This window comes from Accipiter gentilis, chromosome 17, assembly GCF_929443795.1.
Source record: "Accipiter gentilis chromosome 17, bAccGen1.1, whole genome shotgun sequence".
Taxonomy (NCBI): Eukaryota; Metazoa; Chordata; class Aves; order Accipitriformes; family Accipitridae; genus Astur; species Astur gentilis.
This window is the reverse complement of record NC_064896.1, coordinates 28129475-28153096: the sequence shown is the minus strand read 5'-3', so window position 1 is coordinate 28153096 and position 23622 is coordinate 28129475. Positions and strand designations below refer to the sequence as shown.

Genomic DNA, 23622 nt, shown 5'->3' with positions numbered 1-23622 from the left:
CATTTTTAAATTCAGTTTTATTTCAGAAATAGAAGAGGAAGACAATATAATTCATTCAGCAGACACAACAAAAATTAAAGATTAAGCCTTGCTTATTCTTTTCCAAAACTCATTAGGGTTCTATGTTCCAGCCAGAAATATTCCCACCCATTCATGTAGCTCTTTCAGCTCCCACCTGTCTGATAGGTAAAAATCCAATTGAATCCCAGAACAGAGTAGGCTATCAGTTCGTATTACTTTACTGCATCTGTATCACAGCTTATTTTTCACAATAGATCGGTAGATGAATGAGATGGAGAAATAGCTTTCTACAGTTTAATGGAATAGCTCTTAGTATCTACTCTTCTTTATTTATTTGCCATCACTTCTTGGAATTCCAGTTCATACTTAAATCCCAAATCAGAAAGTACTCCTATTCAAAATACAACTCAACACAGACCTAGAAATGCATTGACAAGAAAAAAACTGCTATGATTTGACATCTGTGTAACATTTGCTTGAGTTAAGAGCTGGTAGCTGGGCTCTGAAATCTTTTGTATCATCATTCATGCTTTTTCCAATTCAAATGCTCATGAGGCAGTGTCAGCAGGCAAACAAGGAAAGCAAATATTGCAAACGAAGAGTAACGCTGTGCAACTGGGATCTGGACTAATTACACATACACACTTATCTTTCTCTTTGACAAGGGAAGAGGAAGAAGTAGCAGGCAGATAACTTGCCAGGACTTTAGATGTATGGTGAATTGCCTGATCCTCCTGAGCACACTCCTGAAACTTTTCTGGTCTGTTAGGACTAATTTCAATGTGCAACAGGTATGACAGATTTTTTTATTCAAAACTCCAACAGTCAGCTTGGACATTAATTACCCCATAACTGGGTAACAATTTCCAAATAATTAGCTAGGAAAAAATACTAGGTGGGATTTTGGCCCTTATAAAACAGTAGTTTAAGCCTTGGTTTTGTTGTAGGCTTGTATAGTAAAGCGCTCAGATACCGACGATGTGTTTTCTTAGGCGACCACTACTAAGATTCAACCAAGGTAGTGTCCAGAAATTCCGTAATTATCATTTAATTATTGCTCTAAGTTCTCAAATATAAACACTTCCATTCTGTGCCAATTAGTAAGATCTGATTATACTCCAAGACTGAAGACAAAAATAATATTACTAACGAAACTCCTTCGGATCTAAGGAATAATAATAGGGAACACTTTTCAATCCAAAGAGTTCCAAAATCTTTTGCACTGATTAACTAAATTGCAAACACTAGGCAACATTATAACATGCCTAAAATCAGGTTTTATATGTATATCTAGCTATAGATACCCACATTCACACAAACATGCCACTTTAATTGACATCTAACTCTGAAAACTAGCTCTGGCTTCATCCGTAGATAGCAATATCAGATTATGGCAGTAAAATAACAGAATTTCAGGAACTATTGGGAATAGTTTTGAAAGTGCCTGAGCTTGAATTTGGCAAGATAAAAATATTTATGCATTTGGAGGTTAATTCATCAGACACTTGGAAAATTAATGTTGTTCTACTTAATTCTTACAGATTAGAAGGAACAGTTCCCCCCCTAAAGAACTGTAAGATGCAAACAAGTTAGTTGTAAAGTGTATGTAATAAGAAAATATCCTTTCCTGTCTCCCTTAGGTCAGTTATATTCCAATCTACCATTATTAAGCAAAGATTATCTTAAAATATATATTGGGAATAAAATTTACCTATGTTCAGATTAAACTTTCTAGTTAGCTTCATTTTGATCACAAGGAATGAGACATAACCAACATTTTACCCAAACTACTACATATCATTTTACTTCTGGAAGGTCAAAAATGAAATTCAAAGCAAGTTTCTACAAAATACATACAGATAACTACTTTATTAGAAATACTGAGCAACACCAACTTTTTAACATGAACAAGTTTACCCGTAAGGATAATCACAGTATTATTATAGAAGTTCTATTGTGTGATTTAGCCAGGAAAGGTTTACAATAAAAAATGAAACAGTATTTTGATTCATCTTATGTTTGCTTCTAGAAATGAAGACAACTTTTAATCATGAATTTCCTTAGAAACACCATATGTTGTTAATAAGCAGTAAAGAACTAGTGTTGAAAGGCACTAGGATTGTTAGCTTGTGTTACCTAGTTTCCAATACAGATACAGGCACTTGAAAGCTTAATAAATCAAGCCTGTAAAACACTTCTGTATTTGTGCGGAAGTCTGCTACATTCATGAACATCTTCAATAGGTTGTTCTGCAGTTATAAGGACGCAAAATTCATAGAGGAAATCTCTGCAGCACACCTTACAAGTTGGATCTTTCTTTGGCAGACACAGGAGATGTGTTCTGTGTGTATGTCCTAATTATATCCTGAAAGTAATACAAAAGAAATATTCAGAGCAAGTTCCATTAAAAGTAGTTAGCGGAACTTCAGAAAAAAAATGAGCACTTGAAGCAACAATGTTGATATTCTCTGCAGCAAGCACTGAGCCCAGGAAAGGCTTGTGGAAATGTTTTGTTACCAAGAATGGGTCATCATTTGGTCTGAAGAATCAACCTGAACACATCGCATATCACATATAGTTATCTTCAAGAAGCCTTAAAAAAAACCCCAACTGGAACAAAGTAATTGTACATCATTGGTTAATCAACATTTAATTAAATATAATTAGAGTGATGTTTCCTCGTTTTGTAATTCTACATGCACCAACTTCTCCCATTGAAACCAAATGGAAATCAAGACCAATTTCTCACTTAGTTGGATTTACAAAAGAAGCCAAGATAATAATTCAGTCAGTCAAAATTCAACTACAGAAATCATTAACATACCTTCTTCCCACTTTCAGCATTGTATTTGTCCAGCAAAACCTGAATACGGGCACCATAGTCAGGATGAACATCAGTGAAGTTTTTCACCTAAACAGGAAGACAGAACAGAAAAGGCAGCAAGAACTCCTTCCTCCACTTCAAATGTATTCTCTTTAATACATTTTCTGCTCTGTGGCCTGCAAGCAGTACATATCATAAGGAAGAAGTAGATGAAAACCTTTCCCAAAAAGTTTAATTCTGACAGCCAGAAACGAGCTACGAACATCTTCAAACACTATTTCTATTATCTCACATAGACCTCTTTCCTGATTAAAACAAAGTTCCATTGGGAAGGATAAAGATCCAATCACTCCCTGGCACTCACTGCCTCTTCCTTGTTTAGAGCAAAATATTACACTGGCAGTCACCTGATTTTTAAAACACCAAGCTAAACACATAATGACATCTTTGATGTTCAACATCGATCCCATTCTTCCCATCAGGAAAAAGTGACTTTAACATGTTATACATTATTTATATTATGCAAATAGGCACATATTTAAGTGTTCTGGATTGAATTCCTGCATAAGAAAAATCCAGAAGTTGCCTTCTCAGAGAAGAATTCCTGATCTTCCTTTCCATAAGCATATTTCCATTTTGACAAAGTTACTAGACTACAAAAAACCTGGAATAAAGAGCAAAGGCTAAAAACCAAGCAGGCCACTTACAGCTCTCTTCTGAATGAAGAGTTGTGCATCTTTAAGATGATCAGCAATATTTTTACACAGCCTTTGGCGTTCATCCTCCTTCAGCACTTTGGTATAGAATTCTCGCACCTTACGATTGGAAACAAAGTTTTAGTTTGAAATTCCCCAAAGCGAGCCATTCTACCTGTACCAGCCAATAATACTTACTAGACTCCTAGGATTCATTATTACTGAAAAAGAATAGCTTTCATTTACTAGTTGGGCAACACTTAAAATACTCAAAACACTTAAACTCAAAAGGCAACCAACTTGGGGGGTGGGGGGGTGGTGTGGCGTGTGTTTGATTGGTTTTAGGCAAACCTGCTAACAACTCCTTCCATTTCTAGCTTGAAATAACTGTTGCTTATTGAATTAATGAAAGCAGATATTGCTGTTGGGGTTCAATTTAGGAATTCATCATGACATTACATGCATACTCTAGTTCGCGTATCTGCAGATGCTAACCGCAAGATGACCAAGTCACAACCTCTAGATACTAGGGCCCAGAATATGGATGGCAAAGGTCTGTGAGAACTCGCTAACTGTCCTGTCAGCAAAAATTCAGTTATTCATGCAATTTAGCTGTATGGAGGTCTTCCAAGCTCTCATGAGAGCTGAACTTCAGATTATCTCAGATGCTTCAGAGAGGAGCCATGTCTGAATGATTCTTCTTAATATTCTTCAAACTCATCCTATAAACTTATCTTATGTAACAAGCAATATAAAGCCTTTTCATACATCGTACCTGAGTCACATTATCTTCATTTGCACTATTGAAGCGCTGCACATCTCCCGAAACGGACATACGGCTCTCCTTTACAAAAGGCTGATCTTCTGGACCAGTAAAACTATTTGGATAATAGTTCGGGGCACCACCTGAAAACAAACAAGAACAACCCCACAAAACCAAAACAGTCAGATGCCAGGTCTCTCAGATTAAGTCAGAAGACAAAAAACGTTCTTTGCCTAGAAGAACCTAAATCAATTACCCAGTTGTAATTCACTTTATTAAAAACAGTTGTCAGCATTTTTCTGTTCAAGTACAGCTCGCTATCAGGAGCTGTATCTTCAAGCCAGTGCTTATAAGCACTTGCAAACAGAATTTCAACAGCTTTTTGGGGGGAAAAATTAATTCGTTTCAGAAATAAGGAGGTCTGGCCACTCTCACAACAATTTTAATAGACAAAGTCATGGAAGTTATTCAAGGTTTTAGTCCAATGCAACATAAAAATACACTTTCGTCTGCATATTTGAAGTACTACTTAACTATGCAGCGGGTTTATTTTAAACACATAATGAATTTACAGAACTGCATAAAGAGAAACTTATTATCTGTTCTTGGACAGAAGCAGCGGTTCTCAAGTTCTTGTTTTCCAAACATTTCCCTCTCTTCCCTCAGCAAGTATTAGAATTGATAGCCCAGAGGAATACAGTGTTTTGGCATGAAACATAGCTTAAGTATATCCTTGTTTACTCTCGGGTGTAAACAGTCATTACCGGGCAAATGCTGACAGAACATAACCTGCTGAACAGAGGCAAAGTTAAAGCTCTAGTCTTGGCATTTATACTCTCGCCTTTCGCAATCTCTTGGAAATCAGAAAGCAAAGCAGTTTAACAAAGTGGACTGAGTAGATGAAGGTCAGTCTTTAAGTTTAAAAAAATACAAATGCAGATTTCTCAAAGACATTTAGGCCACCTCTTATTTTTAGAATAGATTTGTACCTAGAAGTAGAAACAAAGAGGTACTAATTAAATTCTGAGAAATAAGCTCTCTGGCATGTTTTTTCATTTTAAATAATTAATATTTCAGAATTTTTTCAATTAAGTCCCTTTAACAAGCATGTTTCTAGAAGTCTTTAAAGGAACATAAACTAGGCACATTACTGAATTCATTTGACTGAGGGTGTTCTCCTGCAAACCCCCTTTCTCTTAAAAGGCCTATTTGTAAGTTTTTAAATACATCTTAAGCTTCACTTGGTTTTTATGCTGTTAAACAAACTCCCCATCTGCTGTCCAAACATTCAAACAAAGTCTCCTTTCCTGGATTAATAAGAGAGACATACATCCATTCTAAAAAAGTATGTAAAGATGACAAACATTCTACTTTTCAGGAACCAAGAACCACCCCCCGCCCCTCTTTATCACCCTGTTGTTTACAAAATTAAAAATTAGCCTGTTTATACCAAGTAGAAGTTACATACATCAAACTGAAAAACACTTAGAGACTTATCAACTACTTCACACAAGACTGAAGTTGTATAAGGAACATCCATGTGCTTCTTTTAAAGTCTTAAAAAAAGACATAGAGAATGCATTCTGTAATCTACACAAGCATGCTTATGCTTTACAGCAGAATACATGTACAAGATGGACAAGACATACAATGGATACACAAATAAGAGCGATGAAGGCAATACAACATATTCAGATTTAAGAATGCTTTCAACAAGATCCCTCAAACAGGAGATAACAGGATAAGAGTCAGTATCTTGTCAATTAGCATCATATCAAGAACATAGGAAACAGAGGAATAAAAGGTCACTTTTTGTGGTAGGAAGAATTAATCAGGTAGACCCTCCTCAAGGATCTGTGTGAGGACTAGTACTATTCAACACATTCATAAAGTTACCCAAAAAGGGAGCAAATAATAAATTGACATTTAGCCTCTGTAAACTTTAACTTAGTCAAAAATCAAAGCTAGCTAATTATGCTGACACATAATCTCACAATACCAAAACAGTGGATGAAAATTGCTTTTCTGAAAACAATTTTATTTGCAATGTAATTCACATGGGGAACAGAAATACAAGTAAGTTTATGCATGCACAATCATGGGTTCTAAGATATGTCATTACCTATCACAAAACAGTTCTTTAATTTATTTACAATAGTTTAAAGTAAATTACTTTTTGATTGCTGCTAAGCACTGAGTGAAAGAAAGTATTAGAAATGGCACATGGACAAATTCAGGGCACTCTACAGAAAACAGCATTTGGTGGATTTGTAACAACTGCAGGTGAGGCCTGCTAAACTCAAAAAGGATCTAGTAATATAAGTAAAGGTACTAAAAAGTTGACAAATATTATGAGAGGTAAGGAACAGTTTCCACATAAAAGAAAAAAAAAAACAGGCTACCAAGTCTGAAGCTCAGGGAGTTATACAGTGGTGTTTGAGTTGGGGGGAAAAAGTCACAAGAGACACTGAACGGTTGAGGAGAAAAAGTAGCATTTCTTATAGCATAATAAGTAATATCCAGTAAAATGATCTGTTTAGTCAATATCTTAAATCCCCCACGAAGAGAAAAGAATTCTGCAGTACATGCATAAGTATCATTATATTTAAGGATATTTCCATTACTACCTTGGTTGTCAGAAACGCACATTGGTCCATCCCTTTGGTAATTGGCCACACGAGCTCTGAAGGGGCAGTTCACAGGAATTTGTAGATAGTTAGGTCCCAGACGGTGTCTGTGAGTGTCAGGATACGAGAAAAGACGACCCTAAAACATTTACCACAAACATTAACTACTACTTGCTGAACGAGATCACTTAAGTGGTATATCCCAATTCAAAGCACTATACATTAAAATGTGAAAGGGAAAAGACCATTTCCTTTGCATATATATTCTTGAATACTTCAAATTATGTCCAAAGTGACACTAAGCCACAAACTAACTTTGCTGGAATACCAGTGAAGAATGGCAGGTTGAGTTGCATTTGTGCAGACTGGGCATTTCCTACCAATTTCAGAATGCTACATCTATTCTGAAGCAGCAAAATGGTTACACATGTAGAGATGAAAATGACTGTAACTGTGCTAAATATCACTAAAGAATAATATAATATTTTCCTACTTATTGTCAAGCTTAGATTTAAAAATTGATTACATCTGAAATACAGTAGTCCCTTATTTATTAACTGATCTGAATTTGAAGCAGTTCTAGTGACATCTGGATGCCAAGAAGACAGACTGATTCTGACCATGAAGTTTGTGGGAGCAAAGAGAGGCAAAACAAAAGAACTGCATAATGGTTCAAGAGTTTATCCTGTTAAAACTGTCAAAATACCTTCTTGTTTCCACAGATATCATTTGAAACAACAATCTGATTTTCATCTGAAAAATCATAACATGGAAGCATCTGTGACTCTGCAGATGGCATAGTCTACTGCAGCCAGTCTTATCAGATATTCTGACCTGTTAAAAAAAATCTGATACTACTTCTAGAGAATAGTCTTGTGGTTTATATCAGGGATTAATTATATCTGTATTTTAGAACATTTGAGGTCCATCTCTCACACTCCTAAGAGTATATAATCGTAAGCTATACTGTAAAAGCATGAATAAACATGCATTGCTGCTATGGTTTTATCCTATAGTTCTCAGAGTGACAGATTTCCCCATCAACGTTGATAGTCGTTGCAGATTCTCTAAATTCTAGATTTTCTATTCCTTTAGCTCTTTTCCGTTCTCTTTATATTTAAATTTTGGATGAGTACATCAAATGGTGATCATTAAAAATCAACCACCTAAATAAATAAATAAATAGTTGCTTTCCATCTGTCAGGTTTACTGCTGCTACACAAACAGGAATAGGAATGCTTTCATAAACAGCAAAGCAAACATAATGCTCTTCAGGTAAAATCTTACGTGCATTGTAGCTTACCTGCAGCATTTTATCAGGGCTAGGTTCAATACCAGGTGGCATGTTGCTAGGATCATATGCCATCTGTTCCACCTCTGCAAAGTAATTGACAGGATTCCTGTTCAAGACAAGCTTTCCCACAGGGATAAGAGGGTAGTCACCATGTGGCCAAATCTATAAGACAACACACACACATTAAAATCAACATTATAGTATTATGCAACTTAAATAATTAGTAGGCAGCATTTGCTTGATTTAAGTCTTGATTGAGAAAATACATTACTGAAGAAATTTATTTTTTGCTAACAAACATTGAGAAATGTCTTATTTTAAGAGTCTTTTGCAATTAATACAGAGTATTAATGCAACTTGTTTCACCATCCCAGCATAATCTCAGCACTCGAGTACTTAAATGAAATACCCACAGTCACTTGACAAACTGCCTAGGAATGCAATATCATCAGTGGAACTGGTAGCATAATTGTTTTCAGCTACTTCAAAATACAACTAGTTTAGCCTTTTTTTTTTGTCATATTAGCTTTTCAAGTGTACTTTCAAGTTTAAAAGTCTTTAGCCATTTTGGGAGAGCAATATTAGAGGAATAAAAAAGTAATAAACAAGTCTACAGTCTTTCAACAAGCCATTCCTTGGAACAGCAACTGGAAGTCTGACAAAATCAGAGCAACAGTCAGAAGCTATGTTATCAATAACACTTAAAACTAGCGAGCTCAGGGTGTGACTGTATGATCTGAGAACACACTTCAGAAGTCCAGTGCAGCTGTAATCTACAGGCCTGGAATCAAGCCCTATCCATATGTCACTGAGGAAGAGTAACATCAGATATAACATCAATGTAATTTCATCTCCAGAGTTTCTGACTCATCATGACCATATAATAAAGAGTACGCTTAAAAAACACAAGGGAAGAATAAAAAAAAAAGACAGACTAACTTTATTGATAGGCACTAGTAAGAAAACACTGCTAATCCACAGAAATTGTTACACTTTTTTTATAGATAAACTCAGTTCTGGCATTTGCTACATTTTGATCTCATGACCTTTCTTAAACTAGCTGAAATTGAATATTCACAACAGCATCACAGATACCTTAGTTAAATCAAAAGGATTAAATGGAAACTTCTCTGCTTCTTCAAATGTCATAACTTGAATGTAGAAAGACCATGATGGATAGTCCCCCCTGGCAATGGCATTGTAAAGATCACGTATTCCATAATCAGGATCAGTAGAAGCCAATCTTCCTGCTTCTTCAACAGAAAGATTTTTGATGCCCTGGTCAGTCTAAAAGCAATAAAAGCAGTAGCACCAGTTACAACATGCAAAAAGTATTACAGAAATCATTAATAAGAATGTGCTTTAACAAAACTTATAATCCAAGATTGTGATTGTCCATGTTCCAATCCCCAATAATTTGGGTTCAGAATAATAGCACATTCAACAGCTGCCTTCCAGATAAAAAACAGTTCTCTGATAAAAGTGAATTAAATACGTAATGCTATACCACAGAATGCAAGACATCAAACTTGAAGATATGATCCCTGCAGCACATCAAGTAAAGAGGTTTCCCCTCTCCCCTTACAGGGCAGAGTGCTGTTCACTGTCCCATCATCCCACCTTTTCCTACAGATCACACGCTAACAAAGTGAGAAAACAGTTGCAGCCCCAAGGGCTGAAAGTTCTGGATTCTACGTGAATCTCAATTTTCCACCCCCCACCCCTATTTCTGTGACATCTTTAGCACTAACTAAAATCTCATTTTAATAAGCTTTTGACAACTTCAACACTAAAAGCTGCTACACAATCCCTCTTAGTTTAACACAATGATTTCCAAAGTCTTGCTTCAAAGGTAGATGTCCAGCCTCCACTAAAGTCTAATGAGGTAAGAAGCTGTGTAGCCTTTAAAACCTCAAAGGGAAGTTGTTTTCAAGCAAGATATGCTGGAGACTTTTTTCTCACAAAAGTGTGGAAGTTCTGTGAGGTTCTGTGAGCTTCAGCTTCAGAGCTCTTGGAAACAGAGCTTTTATATTTTGGAGTACAGTTGAGGTCACCTTCAAAATACTAGATCAATGCAGCTCATATCCAGAAGATAAATGGGGACAAAAACCAGATCCAGACTGAGAGAACTTTTACCTGAAGGAGCACCTGTTGAACCCAAACTACTGTGTAGCCAGGAACATATCACACACCAAATAAAATACATTTCCAGAGGGCTAGAGGATTCTTGCATCTGCACTGAATGATAGCGAGGGAGTCCGATAGGAAGTTCTTGCACAGCTTCACACACAAAACACCTAATGGTAAGAGCCTGAAATGCTGAGCTAGATACTCAGAGCTCACCACACAAGTAGACTGAGTTGTCCAATAACAAGAGACAGTTCCCCAAAGAAGAGTTCTTTATAGTCTAGTAAATACCTATTATGTAGTATCAAGAACAATGATGTCAGTCTTATTTATTAAAGGCATGCAGCCAATATAAAAAAAAACACACACACCTTTTTGATTGAGTCAATGCACTAACAAGACTTTTCTGAATTAAACTTGAAAAGTCACAGAACATTTTTAGACAACCAACCTGTTTAAATTGGTTTTTTTTAATCCAATGTGATGTACACTTCCAATAGATAACTGGAAAAAAATATCAATACCTTCACATGGAATTTGCAATAAACTGCTCTTCCACTAGCATTAACCAGTTTAAAAGTGTGTGATCCATATCCATTCATATGGCGATAACCATCAGGAATACCACGATCACTGAATAAGAAAGACACCTGAAGAGAAGGATGAAACAATATTAATGGACTCACCAGATCAAGGATAAAGTGACCATTCAAGACAAAGCTCGTTTACTGCATTAACCTACATCACTGGAAGCTATCTTAATGTTATGTATTCCTTGAAGAATTTCTAGTTTAAGTTTTAAGAGTGTTAATGAAATAAGACTGCTTTGGTTTTGCACAAAGAACAATCGTGGATTAAGCCTATGTGAAGTTTTATGCCCACATGATATATTTGGTGAAGACATTAACCTAGTGAGAATGTTCTGATTTGCCCTGTAAGCACAGAGGAGGTAAGCATGAATAATTTAAGTTACAAATATAAATAAGAACTCTTCCCAGGTTAAAGACAAAATCTGAACACTGAAGTCCTTGACAACTAGTTCTTCAAAGTCTTCAAGCAATAAACATACCACCATTTAAACATATTCAAAATGCTCCTTTTCTTTTAAGTTTATGATCACAAACAATGCTTGTGGTGGTACTTTTTTCAATTACTAATTACTGGAAGGCTTCTGCATGAACCCATTTTCTTTTAGAAAAATTACAACTACATTTTAAATTTTATATTAGCCTTTTTTGCATATCACTCTTAGATACAAATACATTTCTGAATAATTAGAATGCACTGTTAACTCCAGTCATTTTTTGAGTTGATCTAGTATGCTACAAATAGCTTTAAATAAACTTATATGTGGTAGAATTATTTTCCCAGTATTCTCTTGTTCTCCAACATTAACAGTTTGCTGTTCACCAGTACCTCCACTCCTTTAGTGTTAGAAAACTTAGCAACTTCCCATTCATCCCTATATAAATACAATTATGAAAACAGAAGAATCCCACCCATTTCATAGACTCTTTAAAAGAAAAAAGGGTAGAAACACATACTAGTAGCCTTAAAAGTTATTGTAGATCTTTCACCTTTACTGTTCCTAAAAGATTATGTAGGCTTCTAGATAAAACATAAGAAAGAGATAGTTAAAAATATATGCTTGTCAAAACATGATTTTCTTAATCATACAAAATAAAGTCAAAGGAGGACCTTACTTGATGCAAAGACTCAGGGCGAAGACTCCAGAAGTCCCACACCATGTCTGGATCCTTCAAATGAGTCTGAGGGTTCCTCTTTTGGCTATGGATGAAGGATGGAAACTAATTTGTCCAGAAGTGGAGGAGGGTGGAAGGAGGGAGGAGAAAAAAAAAAGTTCTGTAACACCTCCAAATTATATAGGGTATACTAAGCAACTCCTGGTACAAAACAAGACAAACAGTTTTTTCAATACACTTAACTATGAAAGGAATAGCACACAGAAAGATGAGACAAAGTTGTAACATCACTGAAAAAAATCTTCTATTGTCATACCCCTCCTGCAACCAAATTCATTCACAGACCAGTAAAATTAGGGTAAAGCAAAACACATACAATTAGGATAAACAAGCTGTTCAAAGCTAAAGAATGCTTTCATTCATTTTGGGACTGAAAGTAAGAGGAATCCTTTCAAATTTGTGTATCTGAATTCTACTGAATATCTGACTCGTAAATGAATACAGAGATACCATAAAATATCTGTGCAGAACTCCTCCACTCAAGGAAAGCCCCTCTACTTACAAAGTATTGTTAAACTTATACTAAAAACAAACAAACAAGATTTAAAAAAAAAAAATGCAAGAAGCTTTTAAAGTGAAAAGTCTCCCCCCCCCACCTCCAAATAGCCTCAGAATGAAAAAACTGTCTACAAACAGCTAATTTGAACACCAGTGAAACTGATTAGATCTGAAGTTAAAAACACGATAATGTATGTACTTACTGGCTATTCTGCTGTGGCATATGCACTAGCAAACACAAAAAAATGTGTGCGCTATTTGTGGTATGAAACCACATAAGTAATCAAGCATTAGTTCTTAAATGTATTTATTTATTTAACACCTTTTCAAGTCAAAAATGTTCAGAACATCTACCAAACAACAAAGTTGAAACGTGTCAAAACAACAGCTTTTGCTTCTCAGTGAAGCAAGAACAAGATATGAATAAACTTTTGGATGCTTTCACAAAGTACCGTCATCTTTTGTGCTTACTCACCAACATTGCATCCCGAATAAAGAAGATGGGAGTATTATTTCCCACAAGATCCCAATTACCCTCTTCTGTATAGAATTTCATTGCAAAGCCTCGAGGGTCACGAACTGTATCAGCAGACCCAGATTCTCCAGCTTGAAGAAACACATGAACATATAGAAGTGTTATAATAGGAAATGCATACAGATTGTAAGCATAAAAACATAGAGCTTGAGAACATGCCATAAAATCTTAAAAGGGTGGGGCTTATTAAAGTCTTTTCTATACCAAGGAATTTTGGGTGTATTTTCAACAATACTTCAGGCACTGGAAGTTTCCAAACTGTGAACAGACACCCACCCAAGCATTTGGGCCACAGTTAAAAGAAAGAAAAAAACCCAAGTACTTTCCACTTGAAACAATTAAGAGTGGAATTTGCATTATCACTAACAGAGACAATACCAGATTATAAGGCTGAATCAGCTAAAAACATATTAGTTTCTATGCATCAAATGCCAGTGTGAAAACTCTCATTTGGAAGGCAGCAATCTAAATAGCGAGCCTAATAAAAAGGGAATTTATTATAGAAGAGTTGTAACCCTTTTAATTCCCCTCCTGCTTTATTCAAAACAGTCCTTTCAATGGGTAACTTTATACCAGAGCAAAAGTGCCTACTGCAATACCTGAGCAAAAGCCTTCCAGAAATATTCAGGAACAGCTAATGCTAAACATCATGATGAAATAACAAGGACACTCATTCTCTCATTAAAAATCGTGTACTGCAGAATAGCTAGGAAGAAACATGTTCAAACAGAGCAGGGAAAGGAAAGGTAACGATGCAACAACCTACTTCAGCACACAGTCCACCAAGCAAACTCAGCCGCATGTCTTTTCCCCATGTAACATTCTATGACTCCTAAGTTTTGGTGACACAGAGAAAAACCAGTAGGCCAAACCCAGCAGCTCCTTGAGCCTTGCTGGACTACTTTGTTCTCTCCAATACTACTCCCAGAACTGAATCCTCATTAGGATTTCTCTTCTTTTAAATACCGATAAAGTAGCAACACATACATTTTAAAAGATCATTCTTCTATCAGAAAATATATTGATCATAATGCATGTTTTAACCAGTATCATTTAAGGCTTTGCTAGTTTATGCATTCAGCTCTTCAAGAAACAAGAGTTTATTTATGGAAGATTGTTTATTTTTCTTTGCCTAGTACTTACTTTACAGCATTCATCCGCAAAACCTTCCCACAGCATAAGAGATTATAGGTACTTAACTTTCAAGTGTTAAACTGCAGTATGCAAGTGTTGATTATGATCCATCCAGAAACAAAGCAAGCTTTCTGTCAGGAAAAAAAATAGCTCAGGCTATCCTTCTCTCACATTCCAGATGGAAAAATGTCTACAGAGAGCTCTGACAGAAAGATGCAGAAGCTGCGTAAGGTCCTACAATTTAAATGAAATTCACAGGAGAGGAATTGGTTGGCAGGAAGCATTTCAAACTACCTTAAGTACATGAGGTGCTCCACAATGCAAACATTGCTATCAGTGTAACTATGGCACACGCATAAGAAGATACACAATAGGTTTAGAGCCTTACCAACAGTGGAGAATCGTATAGCAATTGGAGTTCTTTTTCCAATGTGTTCAAACACTTTTGCCTTACAATATTGGGTAATATCATGAGTGACTTCAAAATAGCCAAAGGCTCCTGAAGAAAAGTAATTTCAAAATATCAGATCTAGATACCTTCCTTCCACTCACAGCATATCTGTTCTTCTATTGTGGTCCAACACACAACTTTAAGTCAAAAGGAAACATGGAAATATACCAGTTTAAACACAGTTCATATCTATGCACTAAAACACTCAATTTATTTTCACAAAATGAAATTTACTTAACACAAACTACTAATTGCATGGTGCTCACTCTCCCCTCCTTAACTGATTGTTAACAGTTCCTAGCAGCAATACAGACCCCATTTCTACTGTGCAAAATAACAGACTGTAGCTTTTTGGATGGATGCTCTTCAGCCAAGATTTGCATATTTATCTCAGAGCAAGACAAGTATTTCTTTAATCCTTATAAGCATTGCAGAATTTTTGGTCTACCTGTAAGCTGGATGAAGCAACAAAGTTCTTCCCACCCCCACAGAGGAATTTTTCCCATGTACATTCACATTATTAATTCAGTCCCATGTTTTCTTCTTCTAGGGCAACATGTAACAGAAATCAGAGGTGCCAGTTCTACCCTACTAAGATCAATAACAAATTTTAAAATTAGTTGGTTTTGGTTTTTTTAATTTAAATATTAGGCCATTATCTTGCTTTGGCAGGCAGATACACTGGATGACAAAGACAAGAATCTCTATCAAATAACATGCAAACAGACATTAAAAAATAGAGATGGGTAAGTCTTCCCTTTCAGAGGAATAGGGTACTATGGAGAAACAGATAGAGGAAGCAGAGATTACAGCAAATACAATAAAAATCTAAGGGCTATATATATTTCTCTCTCTCTCTTTTTTTTTTAAAACAGTTTTTCATCGCTTCAATTTTTGGCATTCAGTTCTTTTAAACCAGGCCTTACCACTGTTGTTGATATAGAATTATTTATTATAATCTATAATACTAAATTATAGGTAACATAATGCAATTTATCCATCACAATCTACGTGTTAACTCAAAAGCTTTTTAAAGTCTAATTCTACACAGAGAAAAAGTATGTGTTTTTAAACATACCTGCCCCTTTTGCATGCACAACTCTTTCGGGAATCCTCTCTCTGTCAAAATGAGCCATCTCATCAGTGAAAACAACATCTTGAACAAGAAGAGGTCCACGCGGCCCCACTGTCAGAATATTAAGCTTATCCCCTACCGGGTTCCCAGCACCGGTGGTCAAGACATCTGGTTTCTGGAAGCAAGAGACAGTATCACAACATCAGAAATTAAAAACCCTCTATATTTAAGCCACACAATGTGCATGGCTATTCAACCATTATGCATCACAGGACATATTAACAAGTATATAGCAAAATGACATACGATTCTGGAACTAGTTACAGAAAATATAGATGTCTAACTACATCATCACAGTACTATGTCTGGGGCTATATAAGAAGGGGAGTTCAAGTCATGTATAATCCAAGAACGTTTTCCATGGTTCAGAAATATTACTTGTTAAGACTACCTATCCTGCTTAAAGAAAAATATGAAGTGTCAACCTTAAAACATGTCTTAAGGTTCAGTTTACCCCCACCTCAACAGGAGAGGATGGGAAGAGAGAGAGCTAGAAAAGGAGCAGCTGCTAGAGAGTAATAAGGGAGAATGGAGACAAAGAAGGTAATGTCAGTACAGGGACAGAAGCATAAGGGAAGAGCTACAGTCACACAGCATAAAGACTAAAAGGGGGTACCCACGACTACTGTTGGTCTGGAAGAGCTATGGAAAATAACATAAGCAAGAGCACCTGAGGAATCATCATTCTAAACTCTTGAACCATGGAATGACTAAGATTAACAAAAGCCCTAAGAAGCCCTACTGTCAATAGGACAGCAAGCCAGAACTTTTTTTTTTGTTTTACTAACATCTTTATTGTCTTTAAAGAAACTGCCCAAGATAACCCATACTCATCCTTTCCCCCTCCCTTCCATAACAAATTCAAGTTAACCATTCTCATAGGCTACTTAGAGCTGCAGCACCTCATATTGTAGGAGTGACCCTATACCTGAAAAAACAGTCACTCCAAGACAACTTCAAGAAACAGCTGCTGGAACTCTGTAGCATTGAGTGTATACAGCAACTCTGTATAATTGACTGTACTCCCACTTGCTTAAAAAAAAGTCCCAGTAGAAAAGACTTTGGCTGTATCCCATATGGGGTCATATGCTCCTCTAAGGCAGCAATCCTGTTTTACTGGATACTATGGAAAACAGGAAGAAAGGTACATCAGCTGCATACACCTGATGGTTGCAGGTGCCAGTTTTTCCTGGAGCACATTTATTGTTAGGAGCCAGGGTGATGCTTGTAAAGGACTTAGAAGAACAGAATAGAAGTTAGTACAAAGAAAGAAAAAAGAAGTTTGCAACAGGGTGAGCTCATATCTGAGTCACAGATTGTGACCAGTTAACGCCAAATCCACAGTTACATGTTGCACTAAACTGACATACATCCATATGGGCTCTCTATCTGTAACATCCTAACCTCTTCTGCCAGTAGCATGCATGCACCTGAACCACAGGAAATGCACCAGATTAAACTCACTCATCCCCTCCCAACTAGTTCTCCTTCTTTTAAAGTTCTATAAATGAGAAGGGATGGTGAAGAGAAGGAAAAAATAACCCCTGATGAGGTGGTCTTCATTATTACATCAGCAACTTTATGGGGTTCCAACTTCTATACCGACAATCCAAGTTTTGCTTTAAGTGTTTTACAGGCAAAATTCCCATCCGTATCTCATGGAGGAGTATACTGAACTAGACTAGCCTCCAGTTTGGCTTTTTTTTTTTTTTTCCCCTCCAAGAGGCAACCCACAAAGGCAGGCAAAAGAACAATTACTCATACATCTACACCCAGAGTTCTGAATGAGGCAGAGTATACAGGGAGAGTTATATACACCTTTGTTTAACTTGGGTACACGAATAACCACATGAAAGACATTTGACAGGATAACTGCATTTCCAGTGTGTTCTTACTAATACACAACACAGTACTCTAGCTGGCTTCGATTACCAAAATAACTAGGTTATTTATTCTTCATTCACCACTTAATTAGCACAAAGCTATATGCATAAATTCAACTCCTTAAGTATGCTTGAAATCCTAACCCACACTGAAATTTTTACAAACATTTAAAAAAGACAATATATATCTGGTTACAAACAGGAAACTGATGTTCAGAAACATACAGAAAAGTTACCTTTGAAGTATGCTTAAGTCAAAGGAACATCTGCTTAAATCAAAACATTATCTATAGTTTGTCAAGGGAAATATGCAAGAGTAGAAACTGTTCTCAGTATTCTTTCCACTGCTTATATATCACATGCTTCCTACCTTATATTTTGCTCAGTTTTAAGCAACGCACCTTGACACCTACTCTAAACCTCTGATTTGAAGAACTCTCTCTCAGAACACGGTACAGTTTGCAGATGATGAGACTATAAAATGCTCACACATGACAACATTTTTAATTGAACTTTTTGGCAGTTTGCTTAGGGAGAACTACTTTTTTTTTTTTTAATCCAGCTTCCAGCACTACCAATATTTTTATTTTATTTTCATTAGTTTTGCTGATTAAGAGCTTCAGGTTTCTCACAGATAAAAGCCAATGTATTCATTTTTCTAATCATAAATTAATTGATTGATTTTTTTTTTTATTGATGACTCTGTCATACTGATTTAAGACAGGCAAGCTCGCTGTAATGTGATGAAAAAGAACAGATCCTACCAATCCTAAGATTCTGCATTTTCCTATCCAACCTTCTTGTGTTATCATTCAATACAGACATTTCCATCCTTCCCACGTGTTCTACGCACACGTAGAGACTTCCACTTCATCCTCACTCTAAGGCAACCTGTGACACAAAAACTATGTGTACAGCTTCGGTACTATTTATGAATTCTGACTACTATAATTTTAAGAAGAGCAAACTTGAGGACTGGATTCTAGTAACTTTTTTTTTTTTTTTAACATGAGACATAGCTCTTAAGACTCCTCCAGTCCATACAGCAACTTTTTAAAATCACTAATACTTATGTCATCTTGAAGCAGTGACCAAGTTTCACTCAGTCCATTGAGAAACACAAAAGCTATGTTGGCTTAGAGTCTCATTTATCCTGGAATTCTTCATAAATTCTAAGCAGTCCAGTAGGTTTAACCATGCAGCGGTAGGACTACAATGCATATACCTACACCTATGACCTTCTCCTCTACAAAGCCCTTGCAAGAGCTTGGTAAAAGAGAAGAAAACAAGAAAAAGTGTATCCTTAGTCTTAAGGAGACTTTCTGAGGCCTTTTGATTCACATATGTTTTTATAATACCTTCTGTGTGATTACCTCAAGGGTAGAAAAAAACCCATGCATACTATTTGTAAACTATGCATGCAACAAAGAATAATGGTTTGTAGAAGTAATACAGCCCTTCTCAAACCAACAGGTTATACTGTTGTCTAAACCCCCTTTCTTCTATAATGCTAACATTTAAGACTACTAGAAGTAGTAGCTAAACCCACAACTTTTTGAAACTAAAGCCACCAAAAAGTTTAACAGCTTTACAGCTGTACAGTCTCTTTTGTGTAGGCAGACTTTCAGAAAGGCTCTTTCTAGTATTCACATTAGAAGTACAAACACTTTTTTTTTTTTTCTTTTTTTTAAATGGTAGGATATATTCACTTTAGTTTCAGGTTAATGTTATGCAGGGCACACAAAACAAGTCCAATCAGTGTGAAGGGAGAGAAAAAAACACATTAGTTTTAAAAAGAATTCTCATACTACTTTTGGACTTGAGTTTGTTTGATGCCTATATGTTCATATGGTTGGGAGCTGCAAACAGTAAAAACCTTAAAAGATAGCAACTTTTGAATCTGCATATGTATTTCATTACAGCATTAACCTGCCATGACAGAAAGAAGGGAAACAAAGCCAGGAGAATTTTAGTCACAGCTGTTATAAACACCATACATCAAAGTACATACTTCCAGGCATTACTGATACTTTGCACCGTATACAAGTCACTTTAAAATTCTAATAAGTCCTCCCTACTTTCTATCTTAAGGTCTCATGACTCCTTATGCAACACAGACTTTGGGTTGCCTCCCAACCTTCAAATTAACCTTGGCCTGTATTCAAATACTGCTTTGTTACAGAAAAGCCAACATCCATGTGAAAAGCGTTACTCAAGGTAGAAAAATAAAATATTATGAAATACACTTGAATATGATGAAGTCACAATTCATCACTGAAGGTAGGTTTTGTACAGTACCTTTTAAATCCAAGGGGGAAAAAAACCCCACAAACCAAGATGGCTTAACAACTATGAACAGTGGGAACTGAGGCATCCACTGGTGTCTTGCAAGACTGCTGACTAGTATAACCAGCAGAAAAAGTATTTAATGCCAAATACACATTTCTGTCAAAAAATACATAGCAGAAACTGTCACAGTGATCTGATAAAGAAGGGAAATCAGCTCCTGCAGTATTTATGCTTTTATCCAAATATTTTGGGGTATACTCCACATCTTCAGAAGACCGAGTGCCATGTCGTTGATTACGTGTTCTCATTATTTTGCTCAACCACTTGCCCCAATCCACTTCAACCTGGCAAACAAGTCTCCACATACTGCCGAGTGTACTTTATCTTCCATAATATTCCCCAGTTACATTTTCACTGGGTTCTACCAACGTGATAGCAGAACTGAAAATGCAAATATCCGATCTGAGACCAAAAAAAATTAAAATATCTCTGCCCAAGGACTTGCCCGCTGGGGCGCAGGCGAGCCCTATTCCTGCCTTCCTGCCTATGAGGAGAGGCTGCGGACAAGGCCGCCGTGCCAGCAGCGCTGACCGTCCTTGTCGCTCCCGGCCAGCTGGACCTGCCAGCCCCTCCGTGCGTGGGTTTCCCCGGGCACAGCACCAAGTCCACAGCCACCCTTTAAGGGGCGAGGGCTCCTCACCCTCCGCCACTGCCCCGCGGGATAACCCGTCTGCCCCCCGCTCTTCACCCCAAGCCCCTGCTCCCTCCGGGCTGGTTTCCACCCAGAGGAACGCCCCAGGCTCTGCGTCCTCCAGCACCGGGGCCCAGCCGCTCCCCGCAAGCGGGGCAATCCCGCCCGCGGGCCCACCGTCCCTCCGCCATGTCCCCCACCACCACCACCACCACCACAGCGGGCCGGACCGTTACCGCCTCAGCCAGCCGGGCCGGACGGAGAGCGGGGCCCAAGGGCGCAGTCCCTCAGACCTCCCACCGTACGGCGGGAGCCCTCCCCGCGGAGCCCCGGCGGGTACCTGAGAGACCCTCTGGCTCCGCCACTGCTTCAGCTGATCCGAGGCGTCGTCCCGACCGTCAGCCATTTTGCAAGCTTAGGCGACCCCCCCAAAAGGCTGGAAGGGTGGGGTGAGGAGGAGAGAAGCAAAAGCAGGGTGGCCCGGCGGGACCGTGATCGCTAACCAGCGAGGAGGCAGCACCGGAGAGATCACCCCGCGGGGAACCGCCGCCGCCGCCCCGCAGCAGCAGCTGAAGGTAGCGGGAGTTACCGCACCTACGGCTTCTACCCCCCACTCCCACAACGCTGCGCCCGCCCCCCGCTACCTCCTCGGCCAATAGCTCTGCGCCCAGCGGGCAGCGCGAGCTGCGAATGGGTGAGAGGAACGTCAATCAGGCCTTGTGAAGGCGGGAGGGGGGGTGCCGGCGGCAATCGGTCGCCTCAGCTTGAGGGGGACGGCGTGAGGGAAGCGCGGGGTTGAAGCGTTCCCTCGTTACTGGGGTTTGAGTGTGTGTAATGAGCTGCGCGGAGGTGTGTAAATCACTTGATTTTTGGTGTGTGTTTTCAGTTTTGAGATGTCGGAACTTTCTGAAGCTGCGGATGGGGGAGAAGTTGTTTCGCGGCGTAGGAAATTACAGGATGAGGGCACTGCGAAAACTGGTATTACTTCGGGAGTTTCACAGGCAAGGTTTGTTTAAGGGGGAAAATATGGTTTAAATCGCAAAATCAAAGTGACCAAGTGTATAGTTAAATGTTCGTTCTTCTATCTGTACCTCAAATGAGGCACAGGTGGTACATTAACGTTGGTCATAATTCATATGTGCCGATCGTAAACGGTATTTTTTTGGAGGCCTGAATTTGTAACCTAAACCCCATCCACTTCTGGTTAAGAATAACAGTAAAACTCCCTGGGTTATACCGACAAATAATGAGCTAAATACAGTTCTCCCGTTCGGCAGCTGGAGTTCTGCTCCTTAAAGCGCCGGCTGTGTGCTGAGTTTTCTGTGCCACAGCCCACAGGTCCATCCCGTGTGCAGTAACATCCATAATTCTGGGAGAGGTCACCTGGCTTTGTGCCTAAAGGATGAGTGACAGGTGATAAAAGTGGTTAACAGACGGTTATTTTTCCTATTTCTGAGGCAAAAACCTTTCAGCAACAGGAATAATCTATCTTAAACTATTAGTTTACATGACATTGGGAACTTGAAAGGTAGGTGAAGATCTGTATCTAGCAGTTATTCTGTGGACTTGCACTTCATGACACATACTTCTGTATGGGGTTCTTGGACTCAGGTGGATAAGACTACATATACATTCTAGAAAACTAAAATATATATTAGAAAACTAAAATATATGTACTTTTCCTCTTATTAGCTGTTCCCTAATGACAATGATTTGGCGTAATCATAGCAGATAGGAGACCTGTCCAAACAAACAGAAATTGCCCAAATGTGTTTTGCAGGAGTACTGGCTTATAAAAGAAACTGAGCCAGCAAGTTTGGGGGGGGGGGGGGGGGGTGTTCGTTTGCGCCCCCCCCCATCTTTCTTGGTAAGAATCCCAGTATGGTTCTTTACAGAATACATTACAACAATGAAGCAGAGCAGTTCTGTTTACCCATAGCCTGTCAGAAAGAAATGAAACAGGAAAAATGCTTATCTGCAAGATTGTGACTATGTTTTTTTCTCTTAACAGATACAAAGAATAGTCTAGCTCATTATTTCAGTCAGACAATTGCTCTATCTAGTATGTGTTATTATGTATTAGAGGGCTAAGACTCCCAAATTTAGGTCTGTACTACACAGGGAATATCACTAATGGTACTCCTTTTCCTCAGTGATAGGAACAGCAAACTCCCTTTTTTCTGCTTCTGCCTTATTTGGGACATTTCTTTCACATCTCCAGGTCTCATAATCTTTTCTTCCTCAACATGATAACCAACATTATAAAGAAGAGCAAGAAAGATAGATCACCTATGTTTCTAATATTCTTATTCTAAATATACGTCATCAGACTACACCTGCTACTGCATCTTCTGTGCAACCACCGATCACCTCCATGTACCAGACTTCCACTGCACTGAGAAGATCCTTGGTAAAGTTAAACAGGAGTAAACCCACAAAGATCTAAGCAGTCCTTGTATAGAAGAAGAAACTCTCAATAGTATCAGAGAAAGAAAAAAGTATCCAAGCTTCACAACAAGGTATTAACCCACAGAAACTGTTTTCAAGATGTTAGCTCCCATTCTGCAAACTGTTTGTAGGCCTCACCATCAGCCATTTCTGAGGACATTTAATGATCTTTTCGGGTACTCATTCAGACTTATGTGGTGGTCTTCCATAGAGCTTTTATTTTTTAAGATGTCTTTTATAGAAGTCTTTTCATAAGAAAAGACTGATTGACAAGTCCTATAGAATTAATATTAGGAATGCATACATACATTTTTTAAAATCAAGTAATTGCTATTTTGGTTTGCTTAACCACCAAAATGAGGGAAATGTGGACATTTTCATAAAGAGTTATTGTTTGCTTTTCCTTTAAAGTTTAACAATTCCTGTCAACAAATGTGTGTAGAT

At 37.9% G+C, this 23622-nt stretch overlaps 1 protein-coding gene across 1 annotated transcript; it reads right to left on the bottom strand.

The window, feature by feature from the left end:
- CAT (catalase) lies at positions 1-21352 on the bottom strand. Its single transcript, XM_049820103.1, has 13 exons — positions 21071-21352; positions 15811-15982; positions 14670-14780; positions 13088-13218; positions 12055-12159; positions 10876-11001; positions 9320-9511; positions 8234-8386; positions 6931-7069; positions 4316-4446; positions 3553-3660; positions 2846-2932; positions 1-2386 (listed from the first exon to the last, which is right to left on the bottom strand). Exons 1-13 carry the CDS (start codon positions 21134-21136, stop codon positions 2321-2323), a joined length of 1587 nt encoding a protein of 528 aa, XP_049676060.1. The 5' UTR covers positions 21137-21352; the 3' UTR covers positions 1-2320.
- Between the last annotated feature and the right edge of the window lie 2270 nt (positions 21353-23622).

Bases quoted from the DNA above. Each gene is read 5' to 3' on its own strand.
- CAT (XM_049820103.1), bottom strand. From the start codon at position 21,136: ATGGCTGACGGTCGGGACGACGCCTCGGATCAGCTGAAGCAGTGGCGG. The intron at 11,002-12,054 runs GTAAGGTCCTCC...CCTTCTCTTCAG, and splicing joins GCCCTGAGTCTTTGCATCAA to GTGTCTTTCTTATTCAGTGA. The intron at 9,512-10,875 runs GTATTGATATTT...TATTGCTTTTAG, and splicing joins ATTGCAAATTCCATGTGAAG to ACTGACCAGGGCATCAAAAA.